This window comes from Trachypithecus francoisi, unplaced genomic scaffold (assembly GCF_009764315.1).
Source record: "Trachypithecus francoisi isolate TF-2019V2 unplaced genomic scaffold, Tfra_2.0 Lachesis_group12, whole genome shotgun sequence".
Classification (NCBI taxonomy): Eukaryota; Metazoa; Chordata; class Mammalia; order Primates; family Cercopithecidae; genus Trachypithecus; species Trachypithecus francoisi.
In genome coordinates, this window is record NW_022681457.1 from 25,722,502 (window position 1) to 25,740,764 (window position 18,263).

At 42.1% G+C, this 18,263-nt stretch overlaps 1 protein-coding gene across 1 annotated transcript in view; it reads left to right on the forward strand.

The window, feature by feature from the left end:
* ROR1 (receptor tyrosine kinase like orphan receptor 1) overlaps positions 1–18,263 on the forward strand; it is a 428,145-nt gene that overhangs the window by 369,999 nt on the left and 39,883 nt on the right. The window contains exons 5-7 of the mRNA XM_033225148.1: positions 7,628–7,755; positions 10,388–10,705; positions 12,721–12,966. Of these exons, the coding sequence (XP_033081039.1) occupies positions 7,628–7,755; positions 10,388–10,705; positions 12,721–12,966 (692 nt within the window). The remainder of the gene's footprint in view (positions 1–7,627; positions 7,756–10,387; positions 10,706–12,720; positions 12,967–18,263) is intronic.

The following is an 18,263-nucleotide window of genomic DNA, read 5'->3' on the forward strand; positions in this document are numbered from 1 at the left end:
AATACTGTACCAGTGCAGTCCTGTCATTTCAAATGTGTGTTTAAATAGGAATAAAATATAGTGCACATGTAATTTTCCCTCAAATTACATTTGTGAGATACCAGCCTGGGTAATTCTGCTGCTATTCCAAGTGAAATGCAAACCCTTGTGTTTCCAAACATCACTATGAAGCAAAGCCAATGCCTTCTCTTTTCTGAGTTGGACACAAGTAACTCTTATGTGCTGCTCTGGAAACTATGACAGAACGTTATTCATCTGTTTGTTTTAATGGTTCATAGCCAAGGGAAAAAAAACTTTAAAAATTTGATTTCATTTTTTAAAGAAAAAAGGTGTTATGAAACAGGGCGAGGGACTCTTTAGCTAAGCGAATAAATGTTAACCAAGTTGTCACTGACCAGGTGTGGGAACCTACATGTGATATTCGATACAGTCACCTCAAAATTGCTTATGCTTACAAAGGCATTCCAATAAAAGAAAAAAGGGGTGTAAGGGTTAGCTGAATTCTCAACCCTATAGATTTAAGGCTTCTCTGTGAGTCGTTGGCCCTCTGGGTTGACATGCCTTGATTGGCTCCCTTTGAAAATTGACCTTAAAGGTCAAGTATGTTAACACATACTTTTTGATGCCCACTTTCAGACTGGTCTTTAGAAAGGAGAGTTTGTGAGATAACTTCAGGATCACATATTTAACCTGTAATCTCTTGACCACAGCCAGCCTGAGGCGAAGTCTGCTTTTGGTGCTCCCGACAGCTCCCCTTCCTGGATGCTCACCCTCCCCAGCCATCCCTTTCCATGTCTCTGCCTATACCTGTCCAGATGCTACCTCTCCCAGGGCCATCATTTCAAGGTGTGTGCAGCTAGAGCTGATAAGATTTAAAGGATGCCCCCTCCTCCTGGTTAGCTGTTAACCCAGGTTGCTTCCCAGCTTGAAGTCTCCTCAGAAAGAGGAAGGAGGTGGGTTGGGATAGGAGGTAACTTTTCAGACCACCTCCAATTATAATCTGTTCTTAAAAGTGTCTGTGTCTGATCTTCTATCTACATTGGAATAATTCTGCATCTTTTACTTGGATCCTTAGTTTTATAATGTAGCCCCATTTTATTAAAAGCCAGGGCTATTTTTACCTTAAGAGAGCTGTTTGCCCTTCCCAAGGGAGAAGAACCCTGCCTCTGAAGTGGGAAGCTTCACACTCAGCTCGAGGTTACTAGAGCCATTATGTGGTCATGCTTTTAACCAGATCTGCTAATAGATGGCCTGATTCACAAGTTTTAAAAAGGGGTATTCTCCATTTATTCATGGCCGTGATGGTCTTTTGGGAAAGCATTAGTAAGTTGTGTTTGCTTGGGTAAAGAGAAATTACTATCCACATGACAGAAAGTAATTCCCACGTTAGTAAACTGCCCACTGAGCAAACCTGTGGACCCCACATCTCTTTGAGCTGTGTGATGACTTTCCTTCAAGGGTTTTAGGGGTAGCCATCTTGATGTGATTTCCTCTCCATGGCTCAAAACAGCGTCTACGAGAGGGGCTGGGGGGATAAATTCAGAGGTAAGAGATGTTGGGTTATTTAATTCACTGCACTCTGTCCCTATGAAGCTGCCATGCTGTGGGATTGCTGAGCCACTGTCCCTGGCATTCCATTTGAAGAGCCATGAGAATCAGAACAAAGGAAGCTGCTATACTGAGTAAACTGCTCATGCTTATATCAGATTAGTCTGCTTGGAAGTGACTTACAAAGCTACCCCACAACCTCCCCCACCTCAAGGCTTGAATCTGCGACCATTGGCCCTCTTCCAAGGTCCCTCTACCTTGGCCCTTGTGTAAATGATATATTTTTTAATTATGGTGAAATTCACATAACGTAGAGTCCACCATTTTATTTTATTATCCTTATTTTTTTAAAGAGATGGTCTTGCTCTGTCACCCAGGCTGGAGTGCAGTGGTGCGATCATGGCTAACTGCAGCCTCCAACTCCTGGACCCAAGCAATCCTCCTGCCTCAGCCCCCTGAGTAGATAGGACTACATGTGTGTGCCACCATGCCCTGCTAATTTTTTTATTTTTATTTTTGTAGAGACAGAGCCTCACTATGTTGCCCAGGCTGGTCTTGAACTCCGGGCCTCAAGCGATCCTCCCACCTTGATCTCCTAAAGTGCTGGGATTATAGGCGTAAGCCACACTGCACCCAGCCAGAATTAACCATATTAAAATGAATACGTCAATAGTAGTTAGTATATTCATAATGTTGTGTAACCACCACATCTGTCTAGTTCCAAAACATTTTCATCATCCCAAAATAAAATTCCATGCCCGCTAAGCAGTTGCTTCTCATTCGTCCCTGTGCCCAGCCCTTAGCAACCAGCAATCTGCTTTTCTCCAAAGACTTATCTATTTTAAATATTTCATATAAATGGGATTATACAATATGTGCCCTTTTTGTTCAGTTTATTTCCCTAGCATGTTTTTGAGGCTCTCCCACATCATAACCTGTTTCAGTACCTCATTCACTTTTCATGGCTGAATAATATAGTCTATTGTATGTATCTACCACCTTTTGTCTATCCATTCATCTGTTGATGAACACCTGAGCTGTTCCCACCTTTGGACTGTTGTGAATAGTGCTGCTCTGCACATTTGTGTACAAGTGTGTGTGTTTGAGTACCTGTTTTCGATTATTTGGTTTAAGTGAGATTTTACAGTCAGGAAAGTCCCTCTGCATCTCATTAAGAAGAGGTAGGAGGCTGGGCGCGGTGGCTCATGCCTGTAATCCTAGCACTTTGGGAGGCCGAGGCAGGTGGATCATCTGAGGTCAGGAGTTCGAGATCAGCCTGGCCAACATGGTGAAACCCTGTCTCTACTAAAAATACAAAAATTAGCCAGGTGTGGTGGCACATGCCTGTAATCCCAGCTACTCAGGAGGCTGAGGAAGGAGAATTGCTTGAACCTGGGAGGTGGTGGTTGCAGTGAGCTGAGATCGTGCCACTGCACTCCAGCCTGTGCAATGGGAGCAAGACCCCTTCTCAAAAAAAAAAAAGAAAGAAAGAAAGAAAGAAAGAAAAGAAAAGGAGAGGTAGGCATTTTAACTGAAATTATCCCCAAAAAGAACATTTTAGGGCCAAATTTGTCAGTACCGATCAGTTCAGCTATGTCTGCCCATGCCCTGTATATTCTGATGAGGGAGAAAATGGCTTCCAATTTAGAGGATACTCCTGGTATGGAGAAGGGTCCACATTGGTGGGCTAGCCTGGGACAGTCTCCTCATCTCTTCTAGTTCTGTTGACCAGTCAGTGGTAAGATGGGCGCTAAACAGATTAAATAGTATATGAAACTGGAAATCTGTGGAATGGTTTGATGAAAGTACTGGGATTGGGTGGGGTTAGTAAGTAAGTAACTGTCCAGAGAAGGTAGGGGCATTTGGATCTTAAAGATGAGAACATTCACAAGGTGAATGAGAGGGTGGAGGGCATGCCAGCCCTCAGGATGAGCATGGGCCACGCCATGTCAGCATCGAAGTGCATCCTGTGGTTTGAGACTAGCAAGATCATATGACTAATATCATCAGGCTCGTAGGCTTGTCTGGCAGGGAAGGAAGCTGGAAAAGCTGGCAAGAACTAGATTATAAAGTCTCTGCAGAACAGCATTTCCTTCCCTTGCTCTGCAGTCATTGCTAGATGTGCACTCCTTTTGCTGCCGCAGTGTTCCACAATCCCTTTTAGCACTCTTCGAGTATGCTTCATAAGCTCCTTGCCCTGGAGAAGGAGGAGACCCTGGAGGTGGGGTACAGACCACATTTGCGTTTCCCAATCCCATGGCAGAGAATATGGCAGGTTATAGAGGCTGGCAACATGGTAACTCAGTTACCTTTATGAGAAACATGAGTTCCCATCACAAAGCACCCCTGCAGCTTGACATCACGGTGAGGCAGCGGGTGCACGCTGGTGCCAGCCACTGTGATCAATGGCCAAATTCCATTTGCCCTTTCCCAATGCACTTTTCTTCTCCATTGCATGCAGCCTTGGGCACACTCATGGCAAGTGCCCTTGCACTTTTGCTGCTTTGCCACTTGCTTCACGTTTTTAATTTGCTGAGTGTGGAGTGAGGCAGGAAGACATCAATGATGAAAGAAGTGTGAGCCGGAAAAAAGCATAAAGCTGATTAATGCTGGAGGAGCATTTATTCCCCTCCAGCCAAAGCCAGTGGGGAAAAATGGTAAAGAATGAAAAGTGATTTTGACTTTATGTTTAAAAGAAAACCTTTTACCACCCAGCATACCCTAAGCTTCTCCACAGCAGAAAGCCCCTGTAAACATTGCAAAAGCTCCATCACCAAACTACTTGGAAAGAAGCTATAGAGTGTAGTTAGAAACACTGTTTAGGGCAAATCTAGCTCTTCTACTTGCTGTGTAACTTTGGGTAAGTTCTCTATGCTTTCTGACTCTCACTTTTCTCATCTGTAAAATAGGAATAATTACATCTTTACCTTCTTCATAAGATTGTTAGGATTAAATGACTTGGTATCTGTTTTAGAAGTATATGAAACTTAGTAGTATATGGTACAGAATCAAGACTCATCGTAAGTCTCCTTCTCGATTAGGCTGATTTAACTAAGAGTAGTATTGAAAAGCAAAACATAGTTACAGACCTAACAACATGGGATAGTGGCCTCATCTTGAGTTTCAGTTTAAATCCTACCTCCACCACTGACTGGCTTTGTGAATTTGAGCAAGTTACTTAACTTTGAGTTTAAATAACTTTGCGTTTCTCCTTCGTAAAATAAGGAAAATAGCTCATCAGGGGCTGCTTTGAGGAAAGCACCTAACACAGTACCCAGCCCAGAGCAGCAGACACTCAATACATGTTTGGTATTTTTTGTAGTGTTGTAGTTCTCAACCACATTCAAATCACCTGGTAGGTTTCTTTAAGCATGGGTACCTAAGCCTCATCCCCAGAGACTATGATTTAATAGGTCTAAGGTGGGGCCTGGGCATTGGTCTTTCCTAAAGCTTCTCAAGATTTTTTCTTTTTTTTTTTTTTTTGAGATAGTCTCACTCTGTCACCCAGGCTGGAGTGCAGTGGCATGATCTTGGCTCACTGCAACCTCCACCTCCTGGGTTCTCCTACCTCAGCCTCCTGAGTAGCTGGGATTACAGGCACCTGCCACCACACCCAACTAATTTTTGTATTTTTAGTAGAGATGGGGTTTCACCATGTTGACTAGGCTGGTCTTGAACTCCTGACCTCAGATAATCCCCCCGTCTCGGCCTCCCAATGTGCTGCCAAGGCGATTCTCATAAGGAGCCGAGACAGAGCCACTCCCCAGCAGATAACAGTACATACCGGTTTTGGGCTTTTTTGTGTTCTTTTTAAAAAATCTGTCCCCCAGGAGACTGAACAGGATAGGAGGAATTCTGGGAATAGTCAAAAATTTAATACACCTGCAGCTCTAAGCCCTTGATAAGAAATGTGCAGCCAAGGAATTGCATTCCATTTTATTCTGGAAAAAAAAAGTATTCAAAGAGTCTTTTTAAGAGTCGTGAACTGGAAAGGTGGTAAGAAGTTTAGCCTAAGCCTCACACATAAAATATGGGAACTCCCAGTAGGTTGGGGATTTATATGTGGGGATAATTCCAGGGTTTTGTCCTCCCAAGAGATATAAATTGAAGCCTTGAGAGTTTAAGGTGGGGGAGAAAGAAGTGTTCTCATAATGACACCTTAAAAATCCAGGGCTCTGCTAATGCCTAGGGATAGAAAAGCATCATCTGTAATAGCAGGGGGGTGGCATGGGGGTGTATTCTGGTCTCTGTACTTAGGTTTCCAAGATCCAAGTGTAGGTCATCAAGAACCTTCTTTCTCCCCATAGGTTTATGGTATTAGTTACCCAATAAAAGTTGGGTTAATTTTACAACCCAAGTAAAATTTAAGCCAAAAAGCCTTCAGCATTACTCTAGGATTTATGAAAGTAAACATGTGGAGTGCTTGCAGGATTGTGCAACAGTAAAATTTCAATGTCTTTATGTCAGGTATATGATATATTCATTTGTATGTGTATTTAAAGGTTAAGTTTTTAAGAGTTTTGCAATACAAACTATTTTCAGGACTAAGCTGAAGATAATTCCCCCACCTTCACCTTTAAAATGATTCTTTTAATGAATGGGAGTAGAGAGAAGCAGAAATTAGTGTCCTATCAGGTGATTTTTCCACTTGGTTTGCTGCTATCCTTTGACTTGCTAGACTCCTGCACTAGACCTTCAAGTGGGAAGTGCAGCACCACAGCGCTAACCACAGTCCCTCTTATGATGTAGGAGCTTAGTAAATAACTGTCTTTTAAATAAATGCCTTCTTTGGTCATTGTAAATACTTTAAGAATAGCCATATGTTATCTCTACAATTTAAAAAAGCTTTTACATTATCTGATGGGATCGTCATGACTTTCCCTTGTAGGGCAGAGAAGTCAGTTACTGTGTCCAACTTGTAGATGAGAAAATTCTGGCTCAGCGGGCTCAGACAGCTTGCCTAAGGGTGCCCAAATGTTAAACTCAGGAAGAGAATTTTGTTCTCCTGACTTTGCTCTGAGGGATTTTTACTTAGAAGAAACCAAAGAGGAAAAACAGTATTTTTTTTTTTTTTTTTGAAATGATATATTGAGGAGGAGCATCCGGGGTTGAAGTCAGCCCATACACGTGGCAGGCAGACTTTGGTTTGGCTATGGTCTGCCTTTGAGAAACAGCTGGATGTTCTGCACTGGGGGGATCTTGTGCTCCTCGTAGGCCCTCGTGGGAGATGGTAGCCTCTGCCCTTTCAGGTTGAGCCTGCCATCTTGGGTCCTCATCTCCAGCCTTAGCTCTTCAGTCCTTTTACCTGGCACATGAATCATGTCATTTCTGGTGTCCCTCTGTCTTCAAGATGAAATCTACTACCCCTTCTTTTAAAAAACTATTATAATTTTGAGGCCACAAAATTTTAATAAGACTATTTTTTAAAATTTTAGGGAAGCATGAAAGCAAAATTTCCATGGACATTTTCTCTCGATTTCCTTGGATTTAGTGCCTCAATTCAAACTCTCCAGACCGTGGTTTGCCCTGGCCTCTTTGGGCAAGGTAGAGATAATGGAGGTTAAGCAGTGAAGAGCCACCTAACTGGGCTGCCCTCGGGTTTCTTTCCAGCTGCCCCCAGCTTCTCACCCCATGGATCCCCCTAATTGACATGTCAGTTGGAGTGGATCTGGTGGCTAATTCGCCCACGCCTTTGTAGCAAATGAAGCAGAAATAATCTGTGCTTAAAAAACAAAAAACTGCAGAACATGTGCCCAGATTTCCAACTCATTTCCTCTTTACTCCTATAACTACATCATCTTCCAGTCCACCACCAGCTGCGAAAATAAAAGCATTTTCTCCCATATTTAAGGATGATATTGTGCTTCAGGACGACTTTCTGGGGGTGTAGGAAACTTGACCAATATGACCAACAGATGTTTTAAGAACTGAGCAAAAGCCCAATTCCTTAGCCCAGTCTTTTGTATATTGTGCCCAACTGTGCCCCCTAGTGACTATTTAGGGTATTGTGCAGTGAGAGCTTGCCGTGCCCTATATGTATGTGGTGCATCAGCTAATGTCTGTCTATGCTTCCTTTCAGAGATGAGTATGAAGAAGATGGATTCTGTCAGCCATACAGAGGGATTGCATGTGCAAGATTTATTGGCAACCGCACCGTCTATATGGAGTCTTTGCACATGCAAGGGGAAATAGAAAATCAGATCACAGGTAAGTAGCACAAATGAAATTATATTTGTCCCTTGAATAACTATTTTTCTCACCAAAAGTTTTATTGAGCTCCTCTCTTGACAAAGGATTAAGCTCGGCATGGGGGTTGGGAGCAGGACCATAAAAAAGCATGAGACATGATCTCTGTGCTCTGGAATTTACATTAAAGTAATTTATTGAAGGTTGTTCTTAGAGGAAAAGGAAGCTTTGCAAAATCTCACATTCATTCAAACACTCAATAAATATTATTAAGTGCTTTCAGCGTACCAGGAACTGAACCTGAATGGGAGAGATGATGGTGTGTAAATAAGCCAGGTATGTCTCTGCCCTCACAGAGCTTACTGTTTAGAAGCAACATGATGTCGACTGAGAGGGGATGAATTTAGAGTTTAGAATTCTGGATGCTTATCCCGGAACTATTATGACAGTGAACTTTGGGGAAATCGATTACTTTCCCAAAAAGTCCCCTTCTTCATCTGTGAAGTGAGTGATGAGGCAAGATGACCATCGGTCTCTTCTTGCTCTAGCTTTCAGTATTTCACCCTTCATTTTTCGTAATTGAAAGTATCCTTTTGATGGAAATCTAGTAGCGAAGCACTTGCTAGCACACATGAGTTAAAGTAGCATAGGCTACCTTGTAGGATTTTGCATGCATCATTCTGGTGCTTACAGCCTCTTTGTCCCCTTCCATTAGTGTAGTTAAGATGCCTCTGTGTCACGTACCCTTTGCAATCCATTCACATTCCCTTCATGAGATTCTAATGAGGTTGCCATATCTAGCAAATAAAAATTCAGGATACCCAGTTACATTTGAATTTCAAATAAACAACAAATACTTAGTATAAGTATGTCATAAATATTTATCTGAATTGAAATGTAACTGTTGTCTTGTTCTTTATCTAGCAACCCTAGGGTTTAGGAGAGGTAAGAACAAACCCAAGGCAGAAACATAGAACAGCAAAAGGTCCAGAAGCTATGTGGAAGCTATGTGCTATGAGGAATGTGAAGGAACTGAGAGGAGGCCAGGGAGAAGAGGGGGGAGGATCTTTCTTTCTTTTTTTTTTTTTTTGAGATGGAGTCTTGCTCTGTCACCCAGGCTGGAGTGCAGTGGCGCGATCTTGGCTCACTGCGAGCTCCGCTTCCCAGGTTCATGCCATTCTCCTGCCTCAGCAACCCAGAGGACTTTTTAACCAACCAAAAGAAGCAACTATAGGAATAGGTAGTTGCCATTTTCTGAAGCCCTCATTTCAACAGGAAGAAAACTCTGAAATTTCAAAGAGCAGTAGGACTGACAGAGAGGTGCTGTTAAACACCCATTTCAACCTAATGTGAGAATGCCTTAACGTACTTTTAACTGAATATCCACAAAAACAAGTAGACATTTTGGGCCAGGCACAGTGGCTCACTGCTGTAATCCCAGCACTTTGGGAGGCTGAGGCGGATGGATCACTTGAGGCCAGGAGTTCGAGACCAGCCTGGCCCACATAGCAAAACCCCATCTCTACTAAAAAACATTATAAAAATTAGCTGGGTGTGGTGGTACGTGCCTGTAGTCCCAGCTACTCAGGAGGCTGAGGCACGAGAATCCCTTGAACCTGGGAGGCAGAAGTTGCACTGAGCCAAGAGTGTAACCCTGCACTCCAGCCTGGGTGACAGAGTGACACTGTCTCAAAAAAAAAACAAAAAACAAAACAAAACAAAACAAAAGTGAAAGTTTTGATGTAAATAATTGGTAACACTATTTAAAAATCCTCTCTTGGAGATTTCTAATGGTTATCAGCCTGGTGGAAAGTATCACAGTTTTTTAAAAAATTCATTTGCCTTTGTTTATCCCAGCGTTTCCCAAACTTGTTGGCTTGTTTCTCAAGCACTATTCTATTTCACACAATTAATGTTCTGAGCAACATACTTGGGGAAATAATGTGTCAATAACCTCATAGATTACCTTGTAAGGTGTAAGCTCCTTGTCAATAGCGATATTCAAAGGTAGGCTAGTGCCCTTTTTGTGCATCTTACCCTACTGGTAAGAGATTAAGCTAAGGAACCACTAATATTCGATGATACGCATTGGAACAATTGCACTGTGCTCTTTGAGAACTTCCAAGTAAGTTGCCTCATTTTCAGTAGGTGGAGTAGAAAGTATTTAAGCCACATAGAAATTAAGCAAGTTACCCTAAGTCATCCAGCAACTCTTGCCATCCAGCAAGACACAGAACTGGATCCTGTGCTCAGGCTCAGCCACTGCAGAAACAAGTTCGGTCCCTACAGCTGTCAGATGTTTTAGAAGCCTCACAAAACCAATAAAAAGCACCAGATGAAACACAAAGTTCGATTGCTTTGTAGTAAAAAAATGAAAAATATATTGTACTTTAACCTAATTAATTTTTTTATTAGGAAATGGTACATATGTAATTTAATCCTGTTTTTTTAACTTTGTAGTCAAAATGGTTTTTTTCAAGCCAGTGAAAGTAAGCTGCTTAGACATCTGAAATGAATCTCCTTCTCTGGGCCTTGTCTGTTTCAGCACAGCGGATTCCTCGCAATGTGTATTTATATCTGATATCTGTTGACGAGATAACCAAAGAAGATAAACCCTGGCCTCTGGGAGTTAATAATTGTGTTTGTTTTCCAGCTGCCTTCACTATGATTGGCACTTCCAGTCACTTATCTGATAAGTGTTCTCAGTTCGCCATTCCTTCCCTGTGCCACTATGCCTTCCCGTACTGTGATGAAACTTCATCCGTCCCAAAGCCCCGTGACTTGTGTCGCGATGAATGTGAAATCCTGGAAAATGTCCTGTGTCAAACAGAGTACATTTTTGCAAGATCAAATCCCATGATTCTGATGAGGCTGAAACTGCCAAACTGTGAAGATCTCCCCCAGCCAGAGAGCCCAGAAGCTGCAAACTGTATCCGGATTGGAATTCCCATGGCAGACCCTATAAATAAAAGTAAGTGGTAGCCCCTGACCTTCTGTGCTATTCTAAGGGTCAGCAACCTCATGGCACAGGGAAAGCTGGACCTTGACCCATAGTGATTTTGATACTGTTAATCAAATTATTTTCCAATGGGCTGAGTACTGTGCCTGAGCATTCAGTGGTGGATTAGACATAGTTATCTACAAGAAGCTTCATGAAGACAATAATTTTAAAATATGGGAGCTGGTTTCTCAATAACTTAAACATAGAATTACCATATGACCTAGCGATTCTACTCCTGAGTATGTAATCAAAAGAACTGAAAACAGATGTTCAAACAAAAACTCATATGAGAATGTTTATAACACTATTTACAATAGCCAAAGGGTGGAAACGACCCAAATGCCCATCAGTAGAGGAGCGGTTAAACAAATTGTGGTATATCCACACAGTGAAACATTATTTATCCATAAAAAGAAATGAAATACAAATACATGCTACAAACCTGGGTGAATCTGGAAAACATTATACTAAGTAAAAGAAGCCAGACACCATTGTATGATCCATTTATATGAAATTTCCAGAATTGATAAATCCATATAGACAGAATTCAGATTAGTGGTTACCAGGGGCCAGGCTAGGAGTAGTGGAGAGTGACTGTTTAATAGATATGGGGTTTCCTTTTAGGATAATGTAAGTATTCTAGAACCTATAGTGGTGACGGTTGTACAATATTGTGAATGTACTAAATAAATGCACTAATGGTACACGTCATGGTAAGTGTATTATAGCAAGTATCAGCACATTCTTGCATTGCTATAAAGAAATACCTGAGACTGGGTAATTTATAAAGAAAGGAAGTTTAATTGGTTCACATGTGGTTCTGCAGGCTGTACAGGGAGTATAGCAACTTCTGCTTCTGAGGAATCCTCAGGAAGCTTCTAATCATGGCAGAAGGTGAAGGGAGAGCAAGCTTCTTACATGGCAGGAGCAGGAGAAAGAGAGAGTGAGTGGGGAGGTGCCACATGCTTTTAAACGGCCATGAGAATGAGAACTTACTCACTATCCCAAGGACAGTACCAAGGGGGGTTGGTGTTAAACCATTCACAAGAAACCTGCTCCCATGATCCAATCACCTCCCACCAGGCCCCACCTCCAACACTGGGGATTAGGGAGATTTGGTGGGGACACAGACCCAAACCATATCATACCACTATTTTAAAGATATAGATGGGTTTGCCTCCATCCCCTACCCCCTCAACACCACCAAGCAAAAGACTATGTCAGTGTACATTTCCCTTTCATCTAGAATTAATCTCAGGGGCAATTTTTTAGTTTCCATTTGGTCATTAATGCTATTTTATGAGTTAAGTAAATGAATGCATCTAAAATGCTTAACACATGGTAAGGGCTCAGTAGCATCATTATTATTATTGTCATTACTTCTCCAAATTCCAGTTCAGTTCAACTGTACAGATTCTGTAGTGCTTTTAAGTCCCTGTGGCCACCTGGGAGGGCTACTTAATGGGATCTGCTTCTCAAGGGTGTTGACCCCTTCAGCACAGAGATAGCCCTAACTTTTGTTAGAAACCCAGAATGCACAGCCTCTAATAAGCATGTTCTGTATATTACAATACCAACTAGATTCCTTATTACATGATTCATGTCTAAAGCTGTCAATCAGAATGGAAGGAAAAGTTTGGCTTGAACCTTCCTTGAACCATTCACTAGGAAATTACTTCTGTGCCCCTAGGTCCCACCCCAGTTCCGATTTCTTCTGTGTTCAATGTTAAAAATACTTTTGGAAGACTGATTTTATTACTGAAGCAAAAGCTTTAAATCCTCCCAGGAATGTAACTGCAAGGCAGGCCCTGGGTCCAAGCCCAGCAAAGCAGGGAGATTGCCCTGCATGGCGCCTGACCAGCAGGGAAGCTGTGGCCACGAGGTTAATTACCTGCCCTCCCCTCCAGAAAAACTGCTGGCTAGAGGAGAGCTCCAGCATCTCCTGCGTTTCTTTCTAATTGTTTGGGCTTTTGTGTGTTTTTCAGATCACAAGTGTTATAACAGCACAGGTGTGGACTACCGGGGGACCGTCAGCGTAACCAAATCGGGGCGCCAGTGCCAGCCATGGAATTCCCAGTATCCACACACACATACCTTCACCGCACTTCGTTTCCCTGAGCTGAATGGAGGCCATTCCTACTGCCGCAACCCAGGGAATCAGAAGGAAGCTCCTTGGTGCTTCACCTTGGATGAAAACTTTAAGTCTGATCTGTGTGACATCCCAGCTTGCGGTAAATCGAAGTCATTGCCCCTAATGTATTCAAGCACCTTTAAAGATCCCTACCCTACCCCTCTTCATTTAGGAGAATCCTATAAGGGGGGCAAAGGAAATGGATAGTATTTGCTTGATCTCAAATTGTTTTTAGGGTAAACCTTGCTGTTTCTACATAAAACACATTGTAAGGTACCAAAACACACTCTCAAGAACTCAACTGCCTTTATACCTGCAGCCATTGCACTAGGGGATGTAACAAGGACCCAGCCCTCCAGAGGCACAGTTGAGACAGTTTATCACACTGATTTTTATAGAAAAAGATGTTACCCAGAATGGTCTGTGTCCAAGTAGACCTTTTTAGCAAAAAAGGAGTATTGGAAGCAGAAAGAAAATTGTTCTCTGTATGCCTTAAGAACACCACAAGGCAGGATGAATCTACAACCATTACTTGGTCATCCGGAGAATCTGTGAGTAAACTGTGTCCTTCGTTACATCTTTTAATACTGCAAAAGAAGTATACAGGTGTCTAGTAAGAAAATGGAATTCCTGAGTCAGTTAACTGTTCCTTTTTCTAGAAAATGTTTGGAGAAAGTAATGAAAATAGGCCAAGCATGGTGGCTTACGCCTGTAATCCCAACACTTTGGGAAGGCTGACCAGGAGGATCATTTGAGCCCTGGGGTTCAAGACCAGCCCAGGCGACATAGCACGACTCCATCTCTACCAAAAAAAAAAAAAAAAAAGGAAATGTTGGTGAAACCTGGAGTTAGGAACTACTTTGGAACTGATTCATCTTCCTGAGCCTAGTTCTCGTAGATATCATATATAACGCCAAGTTTCCCAGGCATAGTGGGAAAGTCAGGATGTCACTGCTAGAAAAGCAAAAGCGACAGGTAGAGGGGTGGGCAAGCAAGAGCCATAGTCATGGGACACACAACACAAAGTGAGCTCGGTGTTTAACCAGATGATTATTCAAGCCATTCATTTAGAATATTTGTTGAGCATCTACTATGTGCCAAGTACTTACTCATCTGGGCATGGGGAGATGCCAGGGACCCTAAAGAGGGAGTAGGCATAGCACATCCACAAAGGAGCAAGAAGTCATGGAGGTGGAACAAGCAAGAGGGAGAGTAGCAGAAGATTAGGTCGGGAAAGTAACAGGACCCAATCATGTAAGGCTCTATAGGCCATTGGAGGACTTAAGCTTTGACCCTGAATGAGTTGGGAAAGCGTGAGAGGGTTTTGAGCGGAAGGGTGACGTGACCTGACTTACATGTTTGAAGGCTCACCTGGGCTGCTGGGTTGAGACTAGCCTGTGGGAAGGATGCAAGAGCAAAAGCAAGGAGATCAGTTGGGAAGCTACTGCAGGAATGCAGGGGAGAGATAAAGTGGACTTGACGGGAGGAGGAGTGGAAGATGGAGGGACATGTGGGCAGATTCTGGATATGTGTTGAAATTGGCAAAAAGAGGAGTCACCGATGGATCAGATGTGGGATATAAATGATGGAAAGAATCAAGAGTGACTATGGAGCTTCTCCATGGAATTGCCTTTTGCTGAGATGGAGAAAATTATAGGAGGAACTGTAAATTTAGTGGGAACTGGAATCAGGAGTTTTTGTTCATGCTGAGTTCGAGATGCCTTTTAGAAATCCAAAAAGAAATACTGAGGAGGCAGTTGGATATCACAGACTGAAGTTCAAGTCAGGGTCTGGGATGAGATGGATACGAAGGAAATGTTGGCATACAGATGGCTTGTAAGGCCATGACACCTGAAGGAAAGAGGAGCATATCTGTTTAACAAGAGAGAAGGAAATGTCAGTGCAAGACAACGAAAGCTGGCTTTAGACTCTGGTAAGAGGCAGTAGCCTCCGTTCCGAATGTAATAATGACCTAACTGAGTGGCTACCATGTGCCAGATCCTATGTGAGACACCTTACCTCTGTCACCTCGTTCAATCTTCATATCCAGCTTCTATCATCCCCATTTTGTGGATAAGAAAACTGACAGTAAGAATTAAGAGGTTTGCTCAAAGACACTCAGCTTTCGGTGACTGAATCACGATTTTAACTCAGGTCAGCCTGATTCCCAAACCTATTGGCTCTTTCCACTAAGCATACTCTCTCTAGAGAAAGCAAAATGAATCTGCTTAATGGCAACAATAACAGGTCAACAACAAATACATAGTTTGTAGTAAAAGCACTTTATTGTAATAGGTAAGGACTTGGGTTCTCATGCTTAAGTGCCTGGGTTTTAATCCCAGGTCTTCAATGAAATAGCTGTGTGCTCTTAGCCCCTCCTAATCTCATTTTTCTTATCAGTAAAATGAGAAAATAATATATACACTTAGGATTTATTGTGAGAATAAATTAGTTGTTAACTGAAAAACTCTATGATATCTGAACATAGAAAATGTTCAGGCGGAGCTTGCAGTGAGCTGAGATCCGGCCACTGCACTCCAGCCCGGGCGACAGAGCGAGACTCCGTCTCAAAAAAAAAAAAAAGAAAAGAAAATGTTCAATACATCTTATCTATTATTATGTAGCCAATATATTAAGATAAATCTATTTGAATTATCACATAGTCAACATATGTAAAGAAATTCTTGCTCTCAGCTCAGCAAATATTGTTTGAGAGCCCACTATGGAGTGGGGAGGTTATAAGAGGAATAAAATGATTCATGCTTTTGAGGTATGTCACTTCTAATGCAGTATGTATGATACAATAGAAGTTAGCACAAATGTTATAGAACAAAGAAGAGGAAGGGCTTAAAAAAATACTAAAGAAATCCATAAGAAAAAGTATTAAAAATATTGAAAAGAACCCGAATGATGAAAATTTGAGAAACTCTTATTCTATAATTTTGTTCCTACCTGTTACTTGTTATGATAGTGACTTTACTTGCAAAATGGTTTTACGGATAGTTGAACACACCAAATTTTAGAAAGATCACCACATTCCCTTTTTGTTGCTGGGCTTTCATACACCTTCATATGGGCTTTAATATACCTTCATACATATTACAAAGTAACCTCTTGCAGAGCCATTGTTGATCATTTCAAGGAAAATTATTCTGTATTTTTAAATGGTTTACACATCATTTATGACATTTTCCACGTTACTTTCACAGCGATAAGAAAGGAATAAAAACAAAACATAGATTTACTTAGTTACCCCATTCCTTCTCCTAAACCAGGTAAGGTATGAGAGTCTGCAAGAGAGTCCAGGATAAAAGCAGTACTTACTAAGCACCTTCCATGCACCAGGCACAGTGCTAGGGTTTTCACATGCTTTCTTTATCCTCATCCTCATACTCTGACAGGTATTATTAACCCTACTTTTGCTGACATAGAAGCTGAGGCTGAGAAAGCCCCAGGGTCATCCAGCTAGTAAATGGAAGGTCTGTCTGATTCCAAGCTCATCTTCTTGCTACTCTGCTGTGCTACTTCAGGTTACCGGTTGATATACAAAGGAAACCAAATGAATTGGTTTGGTTTGTTTCTTTGTTTTTGGAGACGGGATCTTGCTATGTTGCCCAGGCTGGTCTCTAACTCCTGGGCCCAATAAATCTTTCTGCCTCAGCCTCCTGAGTAGCTGGGGCTCTACAGACATGCACCACCGTGCCCAGCTTTAAATGAATTGTTTTAAGAAAGAAATGGGCTGGGCTTGGTGGCTCATGCCTGTAATCTCAGCACTTTGGGAGGCCAAGGCAGGCAGATCACTTGAGGTCAGGAGTTCAAGACCAGCCTGGCCAACATGGTGAAACCCCCTCTCTACCAAAAATACAAAAATTAGCCAGGCATGGTGGCACATGCCTGTAATCCCAGCTACTCAGGAGGCTGAGGCATGAGAATTGCTTGAACTTGGGAGGCGGAGGTTGCAGTGAGCCGAGATCGCACCACTGCACTCCAGCCTGGGCAATAGAGCGAGACTCAGTCTCAAGAGAAAAAAAGAAAGAAAGAAAGAAAAGAAAAGCATTATTCATTCCACTCGGGGTGAATACTATTTTTCTTTGGGTGACTTCTGACCCTTAATTTCCAACTAATGCCCATCAGAAGTAGGGAAGTACTTTGCCCAGGAGCTGGAAGACATATTGATATTCTGATTCAAGGACTCAAGCTCTATTGCGATTAGTTTAAGCAAAAACTACAGATTATACCTAAAAAGTACTCGTTTTCATTTCAATGCCCTTCCTGCAGCATCCAGATCAAACACATGCTAGGAGGAATGAAAGAAACCTTTGAAAGGTCTTTGAGACTAAGTAGAAAGAGGGAGATCACTTACATCTACAGGATACCTACTATGTGCCTGTATGGTGCCTGTTGCTTTACATATTCATCTCCATTTAAAACTCACACCCATGCTGTGGGGTAGGTGTGATTAACATATTTCACTGAGGTTCAAAGGGGCTATAGGACTTGTCTAAATCACACAGCCAACCACTGTCTACGTAGAGCTCTGACCAAACTCAAAGCTCATGTTCTTTTACCAGACACTCTGCTATCTCTCATTTAAAGATTTTTCTGAAATAAATACAAGCATGACAATAGGTTCCACCTCTGGATTCCACCACGCTGATTTCCATTATATGATATGACATCAAAAAGCTTCCCACGCTGATGAAGCTCTCTATCATAGTATTACTCAGTGTGTTAGTATCTGAGTATTAATCAGTATAGCGATGTTGAAAACCCTTGGGATATTTCTTTCCCGGATATATGTGCAGAGGACACAGTGAAAATTCTGAGGACTGGTGAATACTAGTCACGTGAGAGAGGAATTTAGATGAAAGTTAAATGTAGAGAAGACAAGGCAGTTTTCACCACTTAGAATTTTTCTTTAAAGAACATTTTCATTTTATTTTAAAACAAAGCAGTTCCTCTTGCATTCTTCAAGCCAAACCACAAATACATCCATTAAAGGAACAGGGAAGCCTTGACATATGATCAATAAGCTGCTGGAGGGCCAGTAGCTCCCAGGTGGGATTCCTGAGAAGACAGCAGGTCGGCATCAGCTGTGCTCAGGGGTTTGTGTGGCTTCTCCCAGTCGCCCTCAGCAGCCCACCTCTAACAAACTGATCATCATGGAATCCTACTTTTATAACTCCTTTGGAGCATTTGATTTGTTTTTCTCATTTCATCATCACAAAACCATGAAAGATCAAGTAGGAATTTCCAGCCCTGTTTTACCGTATGAGAAAATCAAGGCCCAGAGAAGTGAGAATACTTACCTAAGATCACAAATGAATTCATGGAAACCAGGTCTCCTACCTCTAGGACCACTGCTCCTTGTTCTACACCAGTGATCCTCAACCAGAG